The sequence below is a fragment of the Sorex araneus genome, chromosome 2, assembly GCF_027595985.1.
Source record: "Sorex araneus isolate mSorAra2 chromosome 2, mSorAra2.pri, whole genome shotgun sequence".
Taxonomy (NCBI): Eukaryota; Metazoa; Chordata; class Mammalia; order Eulipotyphla; family Soricidae; genus Sorex; species Sorex araneus.
This window is the reverse complement of record NC_073303.1, coordinates 306,944,745-306,964,183: the sequence shown is the minus strand read 5'-3', so window position 1 is coordinate 306,964,183 and position 19,439 is coordinate 306,944,745. Positions and strand designations below refer to the sequence as shown.

Sequence of the window (19,439 nt, the reverse complement as noted above, 5' to 3'; positions counted from 1 at the left end):
CTAATTTTTTGAGAGTCGTCCAAATTGTTTTCCAGAAGGGCTGAACCAGTCGGCATTCCCACCAGCAGTGAAGAAGGGTCCCTTTCTCCCCACATCCTCTCCAACAGCGGTTGCTTTTGTTCTTTTGGATGTGTGCTAGTCTCTGTGGTGTGAGGTGGTATCTCAAAGTTGTTTTGATCTGCATCTCTCTGATGATTAGTGATGCAGAGCACTTTTTCATGTGCCTTTTGGCCATTCGTATTTCTTCCTTGGTAAAGTTTCTGTTCATTTCTTCGCCCCATTTTTTGATGGGGTTGGATGTTTTCTTCTTGTAGAGTTCAACCAGTGCTTTATATACCATTGATATCAACCCCTTATCTGATGGGTATTGTGTAAATATCCTTTCCCATTCTGTGGATAGTCTTTGTATTCTGGTCACTGTATCTCTTGCGGTGCAGAAGCTTTTTAGTTTAATGTAGTCCCATTTGTTGATCTCTGTTTTTACTAGATTGCTTAGTTCCGTGTCACCTTTGAAGATACCTTTATCTTCAATATCGTGGAGGGTTTCGCCGACCTTGTCTTCAATGTACCTTATGGTCTGTGGTCTAATGTTGAGGTCTTTAATCCATTTTGATCTGACTTTTGTGCATGGTGTCAGGTCAAGGTCTAAACCCATTTTTTTGCATGTGGTTGTCCAGTTGTGCCAGCACCATTTGTTAAAGAGGCTTTCCTTGCTCCACTTCACATCTCTTGCTCCCTTATCAAAGATTAGATGGTCATACATTTGGGGTTGTGTGTAGGGATATTCCACCCTGTTCCATTGGTCTACGGCTCTGCCTTTGTTCCAGTACCATGCTGTTTTAATTGTTACTGCTTTGTAGTAAAGTTTGAGGTTGGGGATGGTGATGCCTCCCATCATCTTTTTCCCAAGAATTGTTTTAGCTATCCTTGGACGTTTGTTATTCCATATGAATTTTAGGATTGCTTGATCCATTTCTTTGAAGAATGTCATGGGTATACTTATAGGGATCGCATTGAATCTGTATAATGCTTTAGGGAGTATTGCCATTTTGACAACATTGATTCTCCCTATCCACGAGCAGGGTATATGTTTCCATTTCCTCATGTCCTCTTTGATTTCATGGAGTAGCGTTATGTAGTTTTCTTTGTAAAGGTCTTTTACTTCCTTCCTCTCAATATTTCTTGATCTTGCCTTATGCAGTGGAAGAACAGTGCAAATGAAAGACATGACAAACATGGAATTGAGTTTTAAAAACAGAATATTGGAAACAGAGGCAATTAACAGTGACCTCGAGATTCCCAAAGTGTTGTTTGTTTACGTTAAGTTCACAGTTTATCAGAAATGTGTGACTTTACTGAACACATCAGCATAGACCATATCACTCCCTTTCAACCAGTCAAAATCAGACATAAGGTTGATGGGGGAGGGGGGGACGGGACTTGCTATATTTAATGTGCAAAGCCGAGTCAGGATAGCCTTAATTGGGTGGAAAGTGGTGGGAGTTACTGATTCCCCATCAGTGTGCCCACATCCCTGTCTGGGGGAACACGGGTTGAATGGATGGAATGAAGAAAGGGGTTGTGCCTAACCTGATGGACATTCTGACAGTGACTGCCTAGGATTAACCATGAACCATAAGGGAAATCATAATTTGTTCTTGGTGAACACGATTTTTAGCTAAAGAGTTATATGTTTGGTACTTAACTTTGCAAGAAATGTATTTAATAAAATAGATACAAGATTTCAATAATTGTAAAGGACAGGGGTATTTTGGAACTGTTACATATAGCTGGAGAAAAACTGCAGTTAAGCTTACAGGGAATTTTGGTCTTTTCTATTCTTGGTTTTTATCTTGAAAGACCTGTAGTTGAAACTTTAGATTTGGGCATTTGTGGCTGTCTTAAAAGAGGCTTTTAACTTAGTGTGGGCCATCTATATTACATTTTGCATTTTTCCCATTTAAGTTAATGCTATATTATATTTTTATTCTTAGCAAAGCAGCAGCTCTTTCTGTAATCGTATCTCTATTCAAGGCAGTATACAATTAGAAGGGTAGAAATGTACAGCTGCATACAAGCTGTCATTATATTTTTTTGCAGAGCCCTTACCACTATCTGTAAATGTCTTATTTTTGCTTAAATTCCTCCCACCACCTTTTCATTCCATGAAAGTTCCTTATTTGTGAGCCTGTGGTGGGCAGAACCTTTTGTTATCTACTGCTCTATATTCTTAGTGCAGGGAGGAATGCCTGACCCATCCTGGGCTTTCATTGGTAGCTGCTGAATTCGACCGAGAGAGATTAGTAACTCTCTAAGGATACTTATTTCATGGTATGCAATTAAAATACTCCGTGTAATTTCAGCAAGAACTCTTATGGAATCAGTGCATTAATGACTGTTCTTGAATCATCTAATTTCTCTTTTTCGGTTACCTGTTAACCCATTCTAGTCTATTTTGGTAATGATGTGTTGTTTGGGGAAGCATAGATGATTAAAATGCAATCTTTGCAGGACTCTTGTTTCCTTATGGCTACTACCGGGGCGTGAGAAGTGGCGTCTCTTCGAAGTGATTGCGTAGTTTGCATATCCCATCTTTGGATTCTAGAGAAAGACATAGGGCTTGACAAGGACCCTCTGAAAGTAACTCCTGTCGAACCAAAAACAACTATGTTGAAGTGAGTAGGTTTCTTGGATGAGAACTCATCCTCTGTTTTGAGAACAGGCCTTTGAGCTGGTTAAGTATATTCTTGCTCTCTTCATTAATTGACTTATCTCTACAAAGAATTCTAACACCCCATTTTCCTACAGAGTGGTGGAAGGAAAGAGCATGCATTTCAAGTGTCACCTCAGTCATTTCCCCTTGGAAGGTATCGGCTGGGTGGTCATTAATGCGGAGTCCAGTGAAGTGTTCATGTATCCGTGAAACAGCAGGAGTAAGGGAAGCCTGGTAGATATGGCGAGCAAGTGGGAAAATGGCCAAGAGGGAAACAGGATCTCCTCTGCCAGTTTAGTGTTTTATTGGATTTAACTGCTGAAGAATGTTGCAAATGTGATATTTTCTTTTGGTCAGTCATTCATGTTCTCCCAGCGGAAGCTCCTGTGATGGTCACGAACTGGGTAGTTGATTGTTTAGTGAGGTGGCTGGTACTTATTAATTTGAATCATAAATTAAGAATTTGCCCCTGGAGTAGTTTTCGACATTGCCAATCTTCTAACTAAACAGCCACGCCACATTTAAACTGCAAAGGTAGCTTTTGTTGATTAGGAAGTGGACATCAATTCAGATTCCTCCTTCCGGGGGCAGATGGCACTCAATGCAGACCGTGCCTGCAGAAGGCCCAGGCCCCAGCGGCTCCCTCGCCAGAGGAAATTTATAGCCTGAGAGAAAGTCTCTTACACCTGTTTCAGTTGGCTTCTTGTGTAAATCTTTCCTAGGTTGCTGCGTCTAGCCTTTTTCTCAATAAAATTAGTTCAAAACTTTATTTTATAGTTTCTTGAGGCTCTGAAAGAGCAGTCACTTATTTTTCATTAAATCTTGATACCTGTTCTCTGGTGATTTCGGACTGCTTGCTTCACATAGCCCTGGCAGATCTGATGGAGCAATGGTGGCCTAAAGGATGCTTTTCTGATTAGGCTGACATGTTCTATATTAACATCTCTGGGGGAAAAAAATCTATGTCTGTCCTCTATTCCCTCCTCCTCGGACAAGATGCACAATGCTTCATGAATCAGCTTAGTACTGGCTTTGGGGAGGCAGGAAATGCTTAGTGAGTAGACCAAAAATGAAGGTGTGTATTGAAGAGAGCTTGTAAAAACTAAGTCTGTTCTGTGGCTAGAAAAAGGCAGAGACAGAGATTCTGAGAGATTGACTTACATGATATACTTGGCAAAAGGTTTAGTGCCAAGAGCCTGCCCAGGTGTGACTCTCTTCTCGGGCTGTGCCATCAGGGCTGCTGCCCAGCTCGCTGCCATCTTGTCAGGGACACTCTCTCAGCCTGTGTGTGTCAGAACTCAATTCTTAACTTTCCTTTATGAACAGGGAAAATTGATGGTGGTCAGTCTTGCTAAGGATAATAAGATACCAGCTTGAAAAATATTTGTCAAATTTTATATGGTTTGCCCAAATAATGACCTTTGCTGTTATTAAGAAAAATTGATACTGTGACAGGAGATTTGCCTGGTTTCTGAGGTAACTGTAGATTATAATCTGGTTGCCATAGCTACCCAGCTGCAGGGAAGATTGTAGGAACTAATATTTGGAGAGAGAGAGAGATTTGAGTAGGATGCTTGAAAGCCCTTTCCCTATTGTGTCTCTTCCTGAAGGAGTGGGTTGGGGGGTCCAGAGCTGACCCTGTGAGCAGATGGATTTTGGAGAATGGCTGCCTCCAGGCTGCTCTCTGAATTGTGCTTGGTGTGAGTGATCACTGAGAAGCTGTTATGTAGTCACTTTTCATGCCATCTGATAAATACTGTTTTACAGAATTGGTAACACACCTTAGGTCAGAAATTCCTTTTTGGGGGTGTGTGAGGGTGACCCACATTCTAGAGTAGTGTTGAGGGACTGTGCCTGACTCAGGGTCCACTGCAGTGCTGGCAGTCGGGCCCGGAACACCTGCTGACAGAGCACATGCCCTCACTTGGTGAGGCCTTCTTTAGGGCCCAGAAGATTCTTTTCCTTGCTTGGGACTTTCCCATAAAACTGGTGAGCTGTACTTTTAAAATTAGCATTCAAGATGGCGTTGGATTTGGGAGTAGGGTAGAAGAGAGTACGCACATTTGGAGCCTGAGGGGACCGTCTTGGTGGCCATTGGTTTCTCCTCCTCCCCCTGAGTCTACAGGCATATAATATAGATTTGTCTTTAGAGTTTAAACAGAGCAAATGATTTCCGCTTTATTACAACGATGGCCAATATGTCCATAGATTTGTTTGTTTGTTTTTGTGTCGTATCCAGAGATGCTCAGGGCTTACTTCTGGCTCTGTGCTGAGGGGTCACCCTGGCAAGGCTTGCGGGACCATGTGGAGAACCAGGAATGGCCCCTGGCTGTCCACTGAACTACCTCTCAGGCCTCCTCTAAGGAGTTGTCAAGAGATGCGGATAATTCTCTTCATTGATGTGCTTATATTGTTTTAGTCTAGATGTACGATATACATGAAAAATTAAATGGAAACTACATTTTTCTGAGGAATTACATTAAATGCTCAGTCGCAGTAAGGAAAATGGAAATCACTGTTAAATCCAAAGGGATTTTGTGAGTTCTTTAAATAGCACAATGTGTTTACATTGGTGAGAATTAAGAGCTTTTTTCTTATCATTTTTTTTTATTGAATCACAGTGTGATGCATAGTTAAAAAGTTGTTCATGATTGAGTTTCAGTGAGATAATGTTTCATGCCTGTCCCTAGTGAGGATTTTTGAATACTGAAAACTGAAGATTATTGACACAGTTAACTGTGCAGGAAAATAAATTGCCTTGAAATAAATGCTATAATTCAAGATAATGAGAACTAACAGAGGAAGCTTAAATTTCTGCCCTCTAAATGATTCTGTTTTCTTCATTTAATGTATTTCCTGATTAAAATAATTTAATATCCTAGCAGTGTCCCCTTATTAGAAGCAGCAAAATACATGAATATTGAAGGTTTGGAATTTAAGGATGAATGACTATGATCTCAGTAGTTTTACAAAACAGATAAATTATGGTACATAGAGTTTTAAAAAGTTGATTTTTATATTGCATTTTAGTGCTTGCTTGGATAGAACAAGTGCAAAAATTAAATTGCATTTTATGAAGGCTTAATTCCTAAGATGAAATAACTACTTGCAGTGTTTTTCTTGTGCTTTATAGCTTTTATTCATTTACTAAAAAATAGGTACTAAGCATGTACTTTATGCTAGGTAATAGTTTTGAGTACTTATTACATGCTAAATCTTACTCTCATAGAGAAAAGATTAAAGAGGGAAAAATAGACACTGAAATAGTTGCTTAATTAATAATTGAAATGGTAAATTCTAGGAGGAAGTAAAAGGTCTAAACTCCCCTCTTGAAAATTTGCATTGGGGGGACTGTTTGACTGTTCAGTGCCCCATTTTAAGCTGAAAAGGATAAAAAGGCTTAAGCTCATGGGGAAAGGAGTAGTAAGGTCCTTGGTGAGCATTGCTGGAAAAACATTTCAGGGTGTTCTCTGAATGCTTGCTGATTCAAAGCAGAATCTTCTAGATCATCAAATATATTGCATCCTTCCAGTTTCTAGAGATACATTGTCTAAATAGTGTTAACCCTGCAACTACAATTTCTAAATTTGTTCTCTCATTATTATAAATTGTATTTTGGTACAACAGTGATTCTCCCCTCCTGCACCACCCTCATCTGAAAGAACGGAACTAGAAGTAAAATTTGAGAGTCTCAAAAGAACCTTTTTTGACATTATAAGCCAGATGTGTTTTTTTTAAAGACATTGACTTCTAATATTAAATATTATGTTCATTTTCCCAGAACACTGACATTTATAGAATTTACAAATTTGAATATTTTATGGGGCCTATTTTGTAATTTGTAATTTTTTAAATACTGCTCACTAGTATTTCCAGATGTGCTTTTATTTTTTTCTGAGCATTCTTATAAACTGTTTTCTGTAGTTGCATAGTGGAATCATAGTGCAGGTCAATATTAGACACTTGGGAACAGTATGTAATGGTGTTAAGTCTCAGTTTCGTTCTTTGTGTAATTTTCCTTGATAAAAATTGTTTCTTTTTGTAATTTCCAACTATTCTTTCCAAACTAGTCAAATCAAAGATGAATTTTATGAAATAAAAAGTATCAAAATTGACTTTAAAATTTAGTCATTTGCTGCACTCATTTATGGAGTATAAAATAACATAACACAAGACCAACACCCAAGGACAGTAGATAGAAGGGCCAGGAGGATTGCCCCATAGTTGGAAGCCTGCCTCACGAGCTGGAGGGGGAGGACAGCTGGAATAGAGAAGGGATCACTAAGAAAATGATGGTTGAAGGAATCGGTCGGGATGGGAGATGTGTGCCTAAAGTAGATAAAGGACCAAACATGATGACCTCTCAGTATCTGCATTGCAAACCTTAATGCCCCAAAGTAGAGAGAGTATGGGGAATATTGTTTACCATGGAAGCAGTAGGAGGGTGGGAAAGGTGGGGGTATACTGGGGATATTGGTGGTGGGGAATGTGCATTGGTAGAGGGATGGGTGTTTGATCATTGTGTGATTGTAACTCAGACATCAAAGCTTGTAACTGTATCTCACGGTTAATCAATAAAATTTAAAAAAATTTAGTCATGTCATTGTAATAGAGTTCTTTCAGCTAAATTTTTGTGTGTTTGTTTGTTTGTTTTGGGGGCTGGAGTGATAGCACAGCTGGTAGGGCATTTGCCTTCATGAGGCCAACCCGCTCAATTCTAATGTATGTACTTACCCTTCTCAAATTTGAACTGTGTCTAAGACAAATTCTAAGGTTTGTGTTTCTACAAGATTCTGTGCTATATACTTCTCATTCTGGTCCAGTACATGAATTTAAGTAACTGTTGAAGAGAAACCCCAGATGTCTTAGTATTAATTGAAATTAATATGTTATTTTGGCAGGTTATTCTTGTTCAAGTTAATCCAGGAGAGACTTTTACAATAAGAGCAGAGGATGGAACACTTCAGTGCATTCAAGGTAAGGAAGATTTTGTAAATCTTAATTAATGATGTAAAGTTTCTCTGTCTCTTTATGAGATTTTTTTTAATAATTAAAGTATTGGAGATATTTTGTTTATTTTTTCCTCTCTCAAACAGAAATCTTAATGCTGATTTAGATTTATAACATATAAAGGACTAACTTAAATTTGTGTTGACTTTTGATTGTATTGATTTAACTTGGAAAAGCTTGCGGTCTTCACATATTATGGAATTCGGTAGACTTAAGTACAAATATAGGAATTTTACTTTTAAAATTTGCTTTAAAACTTTTAGTCCGAAGCTCCAGTTGAGAACATCAGCTGCTTTTTCATATTAAAGGTTTCAGCCGTGTATTGTGTTGCTATCCAAATACATGGGTAGTATTGCTTTTATCAGTAAAATCTATGTGGAGGATCTGTTAAGAACAGATGAATTTTATTGATTAGCAGTCAGTTGATCCAGAATTTGGTGGCTTAAGACAACATTTATTACTTCACAGTTTGTTTGTGTCAAGACTTTGAACTCAGCTCAGACCTGCCCTGCAGTCCTATGTGTCTCAAAGGGCTCAAATGAGCGTGGATCTGCTGTTATTGTCTGCAGGTTTGGGGACAGTTGGCTTCCAAGCTTGCTCAAGTGGTTGCTGGCAGGATTTAAGATGTTTTGTGGGCTGTTGACAGAGTCCTTTTTCCCTCATTTCTTTGCTGAGTGACCTCTCCCTGGGGCACTATATGCAGCCACCTTATGGCAGCTGGTTCCGTCCCCTGAACAACTGGAGGGCAAGAGGGGGTAGTAGATCCAGCCCACGCAAGAAGTGGTGTGAATATCAGCTCATCACAGTCTTTAGGAGACACCCAAGCACCTGCCACCACACTCCTCTGTCCTTAATAATTTGTGGCCCTTCCACGTGCAGAAAACCCCCTCCCAAGATCTCCGACTGGCTATTACTGTGTCAGACTCTGAGTTTAGAACCTTGTCGTCCAAAACAGTTCTGGGTGTTGGTGAGACTCCTTAGGTGTAGTTCTTAAAATACAGTTTGTGGGTAATTTAAGTTCATTTCTAGTCTGTGTAATGCCAGTGCCTCATCTGCAGGTGTGACTCAGTGGTAGAATTCCTGTTTGGCATGTGTGATGCCCCGTGTTCTGTCTCTGTTCCTTTGTAAAGACAGCCAAAACCCCTGTAGTTCACTTTAGAAAGAAACTTAGGTATTCTGAGTAATTTCCTTGTGGATAGATTAGTCCAGGGTTGTAGCTAATCTGCATATTTTGTTGTGCTGTAAGGTGTTATTTTCTGTTGGCTTTTGGTGGCAGTGATTGTGATTATGAGAAAAATTATAAATTGGCATGTTACTGAGTTCAATACTAGGTTGTTTTTGGCTGGACTCTGTTCAAAGATTTTATTTTTGGTTTCTGGATGTGGACTAACCATATATTAATACATGGATAGAAATGACTATTACTTCCTCAAAATGAGCTGCATGGACAAAATTGGACTTTTTTTTCTAATGCCTTACCTAATGGAACAGTAGTTTTGTGGGTTCTGTCCTTGTTTTCTTCTGTTAAAAGGAAAAGAACTATATTTTTTGAGAAATGACTATTTGAAAATTAAGCATTGCATATTTCTATACTCTTTGTATACTTGAGAGTGATCTGTGGTGTTTTAAATCAATCTTTGAAGAACTAAACCTAGTCTTTGTTTAAACACAAGAAGAAACTTTAGGTGAAAGAGAGGAAACAAGGATTTTTCAAGTAAAATCAGTTATTGGTTTGTAGTACTATGGTAGACCAATTTTATCACAAATATAATCTCAAAGCTGTACTGTATTTAAAAAAAAAGCTTGCCAACATAGAATAAAGTGAATGTTTTCAGTTCAGCTAGAAAGCAGTTGTCTGCAGTCCTGGTAACATTGGACTCTTATGAGTTGGCAGGTGGACTGTCCTACGGTTTTTCTGAGTATATACAGAAGGATCTCAAAAAGCAAATTACTCCCCAGTAGATCAGCTTATGTAAAATCTACTCTGTCCTGTCATACATTCTTTGGAGGTAGGTTGGAGTTATACCAGCTGTTGCTTGGAGGCTATTCCTGGCTCAGTGCTCAGGGGCTATTCACTAGCAGGGTTCTCAGGAGGCTGTACGGTACCACTCTGATAAAACCTGGGCTTCCTACCTACAAAGAAAGCACTCCAGCCCTTTAAACTATCTCCCAGCCTCCTGTCTCACAGTTATCTGCTTGTTGTGTGTGTGTGTATGTGTATGTGTATGTATGTGTATGTGTGTCCAGAGAGTCAATTCCCCACTTCTTCTTCTTCTTTTTTTTTTTTTTGAGTTCATATCAAAAACTCTCTTCAGGAAATGTTGTGAATATCTGTTACCTGTTTACAGTGAGGCCTTTGTATTTATTATGATGATACTTGGAGATCAGTTCACTATTAATACCCCTTTTGATGATTTTAGAAATGCCTTTCACTAAACCTGAATAGTGGAGTCATCTGTGTTTAACTGCTACAGCTCTCCTTTTCTTATTTTTTGGCCACACCTGCTGATGCCCAGGGGTAACTTCTGACTCTACACTCAAGAGTCCCTCCTGGTCCCTTCTGCTGGTGCTCTGGGAACCATATGGGATGCCAGAGATCAAACTGGGTTGGCCACATGCAAGGCAAGTGCCCTACCCACTGTACTATTTTTCTGGTCCCTGTGACCTTTTTAAAAAAAATTTCCTTCTGAATACCCTCATAGTAACTGGAGGGTTCTGTTTATTTGGAACATGGGAGTACGGGCCCAACTATTAGAGAGGGAGTGACTCTTGAAACCAAGTGCCTTACAGGCAGTTACTCAACCTTTCCCACCCCATCCCCCCTGAATTTCAGTGTGTTTGTGAATACTTCACTTCTTAGCAGTAAAACATAGAATGTGAGAGCAAGGAGTAGTATATATGTACATGCCATTATTCGCTCATTTAATGGGCATGAGGGTTACATGTGAGGAAGCTGAACCAAGTAGAGATCATTTTACATGCCTAAAGAAAGTCGCATAACTAGAAAGGGGAAGAACTGAGTTTTCATCTCTGTCTTGTCTATGTCTAAAGAGCATAGACTCTTTATTGCCTTGCTCTTCGGGCTTATATAAAAAAATACATAAACTCGGAGAATAAGACACCTTGGGCCTGTGAAGGAGTGCAGTGAAGTGAGTTCTAATTACTGGGGTAATAGGATGAGGACTCAAACGCCAGGCTCAGATGGCTAGGAATAGCGAAAGGAAGTTTGCGGAGCAAAAGTGGATGGCGGAGTCAAGCACTGTGCTTAATAACTAAGTGTGACGGTATGATATAGTAGGGGAGAGCCATCTAGAACTCGCTGAATGTTCACACCTCAGATTAGGATGGGACCCAGAGCTGGGATGAGCTGGGCTTCTAGGCTGGGCTTCCAGTTTCTGCTGATGGACAGAAGGATACAACCGGAGAGGGCATGGACGTGAGAAGGCTTTCTGCCGGTTATTCCTGCTCCTCCCCCTTTTCAGAGCCTCCCAACTAGGGCTCAAGGGTCCAGCAGGCCACCTGAGATGGTTTTCAGCCAGCTGGGTCTTATGATTCTATGCTCAGGCCCTGCAGTGCTCAGGAGACCACCAACACCATACCAGGCAGTCCCTGGCACCTTCCAGAGCTATAGCCAGTGGTGTCTGGGGTGGGGACAGTCGTTGGTATCCTGGGTCAGACATGGCCTTGAACATGTAAGGCATGCTCCTGGCTGCCGAGCTAGATCCCTGGCCTCTTGCTTGCTTTTGTAAAAGCTATTAGAGGGGCAGAGAGATAGCTCAGCAGATTGAGAACATCCTTGGCGAGCAGGAGGCACTGGTCCAGTTCATGACGCAGCGTAGTGTAGTACTCAGAGGCCACTGGGAGAGACCCCTACCCTTTGCACAAAGCCAGGAATGGGAGTCCCTAATATGCAGTGCCACCTCCGCTCCCTTTAAAAAAATCTACTGGGAATTTTGTCATATTGGGATGAAACTTTAGAAATAATCATTTGCATTTTCCCCTTGAGATTAAAATGACCTTTCAACACCAGCCAGCAGATGGGAATGTATTTTTTTTAAGTGGGGCTGGGAGGTGAGCAGTTGGTGATAGTGGCTTCTTAGAAGTTTCCATACTCTCATTTATTGCTTATGCCCTGATTCAGATTCTCAGTTTAATAATTTCATTTCCTCTATCTGGATAGTTAGAGATTGGTGGGTGTGTGTGTGTGTGTGTGTGTGTGTGTGTGTGTGTGTGTGTGTGTGTGTGTGTGTGTTGTTAGGGTGGTGGTGGTGGGGGCGGATAGTACAGGGCAGAGACATTAGGGGTAAGGAATACAGTTGATTGCCAGGCTTCCTGGAAACTTCGAAATTATGTGTATGAGATTAGTCCCCTTTGCTTGGATTTGAATGTTGGCCTAATAGTTTTCTCGGTAGGACATCTATGACATCACTAGAAAAATTCAGAAGCTCATTGTGATGCCATGAAAAGACAGCTTGAAAAGTCACAAATTCACAATAAATCAATATAAAGAATACTGTTACTCTGGGGAAAAAACAAAATTTTGTTCTCATGGAATGTCCTTGGTGATAATGAAGGAAATAAAACACAGGAAACATACAATATGCTGTGAAAGCAGAATATTTTCTAATGGAGTATTTCTTAATATTTTCCACGAAACATGAATCATAGGTCCTGAAGAGGCCATAGAAGGTCATAGTTCATTCCAACTTGAAGGAAGTACCATACCTATGGATCCTAGACAGTTTCCTTTCCTTTCCCAGTTAGGAAATGGTACCGAGTGCTAATTGTCAGGGGGAAACAAATCTTTGGAATCAATATGAACTTTGCCTTTCCCTAAATTCAGCAATTAATGTGGACAGCTCTGGGCATCTCCTATTATTTTCATTCCTTTTCTGGGCCGAGGTACTGCCAGGGAGGGCAGCCTTCCTTCCTGTCCACACATGTCACCTTTTTATCTGGACTATTTCTCTGCTCTTTGTGAAGTCATCCCGCCAAAACAAATAGTGCACTTCCTTTAAGACTCATAGTCTCTCTCATCCAGATTCTCGGACCACTGCAGCCCATTTCAACTGTCTCTGTTTCTGGAGAAGAAGGTAGAGGCAGAACTCTATGTGCAGTGTGATTATGTGTGCAAACTTTCCTGAGCCCTTAAGTAAGACTGAACTCAGTTTTGACAGGAAACACTATACCCGCCACCTATCCTCAGCTACACAGGCTGGTATAATTAGGCCCTGGGCCCTGGACAGACTCTGGCATTATATTGGACAGGCATGATGACATTTAAAGAACTTTTATTCTGCTGGGAGCTTAATGATATGCGCAAGTGTTTTGACTGGCTGTTAAAACTTCTAAAGAAGAACTTTCAAATTTCAAATCCTATTGCTCATTTAAACTATTTTCCTTCAGATATTTTTTTTTCAGATCTATGTCTAAATAACTTTGCTGTTGATCCTATAGATACCTGTTGATTAGTTTCTCATTTGTAATATGGAATTTAGGGGATTCACTTCATAGCTCTGTATTATCACAGTTCCCACCACCAAAGTTCCAGGTCCTTCATCTCACCAACACAAAGACCCTCTGCTGATTCCTTACACGACAACCCCCTCCCTCTGGCAATCTTCGCTGAGTGGCTCTGCATTAATACCACATTTTTTGTGTCTTGAGATTACTACATGCAAGTTGAGAATCTGAAGAAAATAGATGTCATTGTGGTAGAAGATAAAAAACAAAATGCTTGAGAGGCACCATTATTCTAATGAAGAACAATATTTGAAGATACTTAATTGTTTATATATGCATTTTGATCTAAAGAAATTCAGATATGTAATACAAAGACAATTGACTGCTAACGTAAGTGGAGTGCCTTGAGACCTTGCATTGAAGCAGAATGTCTAGAAAGAGCAAAACTAATGGCGCTCTAGGCTGAAATGAATGGTACTTTGATGCTATTCGATTGTGAAAGCATGTTCTTAAGCCTCCTTCAGCTCTTGTGTGACTGTGGGAACCTATCCCTGATGCACTCCATGCTCTGCCGGGGGCTCTGGGCAGCACTGTTGAGAGCCAGCTGGTCCACTTTTCTGAACCTTCTTGTCTCCCACCCCTGCTGTTCTTGTGAGTCGGCATCCAAACTGCCACAGACATCTTCAAACTACTTTCTTTCCCTTCCTTGTTGGGTAGTTTAAGTGTGTTTATTGGACTTGTTTGACACATTCAAACACTGACTCGTCACTCTAAGAATTTTATGACGGGGCCTAGAGATTATTCATCATTTGCTTTGTTTATTGAGAATCCACATACGTGGTATAGTTTGCATTTATAAACTGACATGGTCTGTAATTTAACAGTAAAGCTTCTATGTGGTCTGCTTCTTTAAAGCAGGCTCTGCCTGTAAATGAAAAGTTACTTTACTGGATTATAGTCGAAGAAGATGATCTGTTGCAAATTAAGTTTGTCTTCTATAAAGGTTGACTAGACCTTGCTGTGTCTTAAATAAGCAAACAGCTTTCCTGGTCAAAAATATTGTGGTGGTCTAAAATTTTTTTTATGTAGTATAAATACTGTAAGTTCTTCTGAATCTTTGCAGACTTTCATTACTTAAGTGTGTAATTTACCTTATTTAATGAACCTCTCAGTAGGTCTGGGGACCCCTCATGGTGGTTCTTGGTCAGTCAGGCTGCATGCTTCAATGCAAGGGTCATGGATCTGGTGTTGCTCTAGCCCAGTAGTGCCAAGGATTACCCAAATCAACTGGTAGAACTCAGGGGAGGGTCTCCAAGATCACACTTGGTGATGCTCAGGAGACCACATGATGAATTAGGGTTGGCCACACTTAAGGCATGTACTCTAATGCTTGTACCATCTCTGGGCCTCATGTAATTAATACAGCATGGAAGGGTGTTTGCCATGAACGTGTTTGACCCAGGTTCAATTCCTCCGCCCCTCTCAGAGAGCCCAGCAAAATACCAAGAGTATCTCGCCTGCACGGCAGAACCTGCCAAGCTTCCTGTGGTGTATTCAATATGCCAAAAACAGTGACAACATGTCTCACAATGGAGACGTTACTGGTGCCCACTTGAGCAAATTGATGAGCAATGAGATGACAGTGATACAGTTATACAGTGATTTAATTATTAGGAAATATATTTGAAGTGAAAATAAATATATATTTTTTTAATTTAAGACAAGATCGGAATTTTCAGAGTCTTTTTTTTTTTCTACACAAAAAAACTGCTTTGGAAACTCGTTTATTTTGCCTTGAAGTGTGAGTGTGTGGGATCACTCACCTAAAATGTTACTGTAAACCCTCACTGGAAAAGCCTATTAAGATTGAGAATAGCAAGTCTTTTGCTTAGACTAGACCCACTGTCCTACTTTCCTTTGTGATTGACCGTACCTGTGTTTGGGAGAGTTCATGTTTGTCCAGTAATGCTTTCTGATGAGAGTCAGCTACCAGGAAGGTCGTGATTCCACCAGTTTCCAGCTCGTTCTCTGACTCTAGCACCGTAGCTCCTGCGCAAATCAGTCTTTCCCTGTGTGAGTAAGAGTGATGCAATAGGGATGAAAAGTCGCTTTCTGCATTTTGTGTACATTTGATCGGTGAAATATTGGGGTGTTTAATTTTGAGGGTCAAGAGTGGAGTTTTTTTCACACCTATACGTGGGTAGCTATGAGTTAAAAGTAGCCTGTCTGTCTTCTGAACTGAGGGGCCCTTCTCAGGTAGATTGTTGATGAGTAACTGAATGTTTATCAGCAAAGTGGTCTTACAAAAGGCTGCTTAAGCATTCATTGCCAATAACAGAAATTGCAGTTTGGGGAATTTCTTATAGGGAGGAAAGCCTATGATGGCATGTGGGGTTCTTATCATGCTGGGATCAAGTTGTATCATGAGGTTGGTTCTATCAGTGCCGCATGCTGTAGTTTCCCAGGAGGTGTTAAGTCCCTCTCTTTGGGGAGGTACCCAGTATGCCTGTCTCTAAATAACAGCATGCTCATAATGATGGAATTTCATTTTGCATATTTATTTTAGTTTGTGGGCCACACCTGGTGTTGCTGAGGAGTTACTCCTGGCTTTGCATTTAGGAATTACTTCTGGTAATGTTGGGGGACCATATGGGATGCCAAGGATCGAACCAGGGTTGGCCACAAGCAAGGCAAATGACCTACCCACTGTCCTATGGTTTGGCCCTGATTATGGAATTTTAAACCACAAGACAAAAATTCTACTATTGTTAATTCCTATGCCACCCCCCACACACACTGCCCCCCTGCCACTGTCCCTCCAACTACATTTTTTAGTGATTCAGTTTGGTAGAGGTTTTAAGGATTGTTATTATTATTATTATTATTATTATTATTATTATTATTATTATTATTTTGCTTTTTGGGTCACACCTGGTGATGCACAGGGGTTACTCCTGGCTCTGCACTCAGGAATTACTCCTGATGGTGCTCAGGGGACCATATGGGATGCTGGGATTCGAACCCGGGTCGGTTGCGTGCAAGACAAAGCCCTACCCGCTGTGCTATTGCTCCAGCCCCAAGGATTGTTATTAAAAGTCAAGACACTGTCATGTTATTCGAAGGCTATTTATTATCGACTAACCTTAGCCTCAGTTTCCTCTGTTAAAATTGGGGATGGTACTAAGACTCATTCAATAACCCTGAGATAATCTATTGTGATGGCCATTGTCACCCTCTGCATTTAGTAATGCACACAACAGCCTTGTCAGTTACTTTAGTTCCAAAGAGTTGTCATGATCACTTATGGGCAGTAACTTGGTTATCCAACCACTGGGAATCGGTTTGGGTTTAGCAACCTTTGTTTCCTTCCTACTTACAATAGACTTGGCTTTCATGAGGTTGATGGTGATGGCAACAGCTCACGCATTTCAGATGAAGCTTTATGAGAATGTATGTACTGTTCAGTTATCGAATTGTGAATAAAACAATGGACTCACTATTCCATGAGCTTAAAGTAAGTTTTGTTGTTGTTGAAGCCTCACTTGCTTCCCTTTTGTAATAATAAGTGGCTAACTTTCATTGCACTTGAGCTGCCATACCCAAAACAGGTTTTATAACTATTCCTTGAGATATGCCTTCTCTTCTTTAGCCTTGCCATTTGCATTTCAAGTAATCTCTTCTTTTAATCTTGAATGTCTCTTTTTTTTAGTATGAAGGGGGCAATAAGATGTATTCATAGGTCATTATTGATTTTGGAGATTGCCAGGTGTGGAAATCTCCTGCATATTTGTTGCATATCATAAAGCAGCTTAATTTCTCTACCCTTCAGTTCCCTTATCTGTAGAATTAGAAAAACAGATTCAGTCTTGAAGGCTTGCACCAAGGATTAAATGCCGTATTGTGTGGAAAGCACTTAGAACAGTTTCTGAGCAACTGAGAAGGGTCCAGTAAGTAGAAACCATTATTAGTTCTCCAGTCTCCATTATGTTGATACTGAGTCACCTCTCAGGGTTTCACCTGGCATTAAAGAAATGCCTTACGTGAACTAGAGTTACTGGTTAGGATTTTTAGATATCTTTACATTTTAGTTCTTGTGTTTAAAAAGCACATTAATTAATCATGCCAGATAGTTTAGCACTCAGTGGCCCGTTGTTATTCCTGCTTGTTATGCAGTGATTGAAGTGTGGATTTTGAAGGCTCCACTCTTAGAAGTTCTTGAAATATCACACATCCTCATATGTCAGATACTTCAAAGGAAAGAACATTGCCACATTTCTTTCACAGCTAGTAGTCTTAGCTCTTGCTTTACTCATTCTGTAGGTTGTACTCTTGTTTTCTCACTTACAACTTGATATGTAATGTTTTATTTTTAAAAGAGGTCTGTAAATGTCTTTAGTGCAGGACAGTATTCTTCAGGGGTAGGGATCAGATCTCAATGATCCTCTCAATGCATCCCAGTGCTGAGTCACTCCCTACGAGGCATTCAGGATAAAGCAGAGTCATTTGCTAGTATACAGCTAAAGATTCTTGGACAAATGATTTTCTTTTTATTAATTCAAAACTTATTAATTCAGAATTAATTACTTCTCTTTATTGAAACAAGGTCTTTTTGTTATTTTCCTTAGGTAATTAAATCCGGTTATTTGTACACTCTGATCTTCAAATTAACATAATGAATGCAGTTAGGAGTGCTTCCCAAAGGAATAATTCTGAAGGAGTCTGGTCTTTTTTTAGGGATAGGCAGAGGGGGCATCCCCGGTATTGTTTTGAAGAACATATGGTACCAGGAGAGATTAATCTTAGCGCTGTCTCATGCAAACCATGAGCATGCACCCTAGCCCTTTGGGCCATTTCCCTGGCATCACCTGTAAGGATCTGGGGAGATTATTGCAGTCATTCTGTTATAACATTTTTTTATTATTCCCCTTTCTCTCTGCCAAACAGAGTTTTTTTTTTTTTTTTTTAGGACTCAGGAATCGCTCCTGACAGGATTTAGCAGACTATATGAGGTGCAAGGGATCGAACCTGGATCTGCCATGTGCATAGCAAACCTCTTACCTGCTGTACTACTATTGCTCCAGTACCTGATAGCATTTTTCTGTTGGGATAACTAGGCTTGACACACTTTGGAAAATATTCCTAAGGCAGGTTAATAGTGTGAAAGTCCAACTTTTATCTTTGTACTAAAAGTATTTTAGTGGAAATTATAATGTATATTAACATATACCTAATTGTATATCAAAATTTCATGGAGTTAAAAATTATGGTATTTAGTGGTAGTAGCAAATACACTTTGACTCAGGAATAGACTCTGGGGCTGGAGCGATAGTACAGCGGGTAGGCATTTGCCTTGCACGTGGCTGACCTGGGTTCAATTACCAGCATCCCACATGGTCCCCCGAGCACTGCCAGGAGTAATTCCTGAGTGCATGAGCCAGGAGTAATCTCTGTGCATCACCAGGTATGACCCAAAAAGCAAAAGAAAAAAGAAAAAAGAAAAGAAAAAAGAATAGACTCAAAAATTTAGTATACTTTAATGAAAAAGCCTTCTTTCCAATTACATGGCATTGGTAGAATAACTTTTTATTTTCCATTTTGACAGTGTGATTGAGGCAGGTAGGGGAGGTGGGGGGAGTGGGGAGAAGGTGAAGAGAGTTTGGGGAAGCAGTGTTTCTGGACTGTGAAAGTGGGAATATCACCTCCAAACTGGGTAAACCCGAGTATGTGGGTTCTTGAGTAATATAATTTACTTAACTGCTTTTGAAAGGTAGCTTTGGATCCCTGATGCGCAAGCCTCATGCTGATTTCTCACTAGTTCCTGCACACTCTGTCACTGGTGTACTCTAGTCGCTGCTGCTGCTTTCTTTTTTTTTTTAACTAATAAAAAAAAAAATTGTATTTGCTTAGAAGAATTCAGAATGTCAACAAAACAGCTGCAAGTTTTTTCTTTTTCTTTTGCAATTATAGAGCAGTATTCAGTTAACAGAACAACAGTTATTTCGTATAAACTGTATCAGAGACAACTATAGATGAAAAAAACTACCATCCCCATATATAACTAATTTCTGCTGTGCACCAACAAGAACCTGCTTTAAATTTCCATGCCAGTTTATAACCCCTATACTGTACCAGGCAAGGTTAGTGGCTATGGAAAATACCACCAGGACAGGGCTATCTAAAGACACGTTCGGTAGTGTGTTAACTACACAAAGAAAGACACTGTACAGTTTAAAAACAAATCTTACAAAGCCTT

The 19,439-nt window shown here is 40.1% G+C and overlaps 1 protein-coding gene across 3 annotated transcripts in view; it reads left to right on the top strand.

The window, feature by feature from the left end:
- Positions 1 to 19,439, top strand: part of FNDC3B (fibronectin type III domain containing 3B) — a 362,568-nt gene that overhangs the window by 102,611 nt on the left and 240,518 nt on the right. For all 3 annotated transcript variants that reach the window (XM_055128349.1, XM_055128351.1, XM_055128350.1), the window contains exon 3: positions 7,615 to 7,690. In XM_055128349.1, coding sequence (XP_054984324.1) covers positions 7,615 to 7,690 — 76 coding nt within the window. The remainder of the gene's footprint in view (positions 1 to 7,614; positions 7,691 to 19,439) is intronic.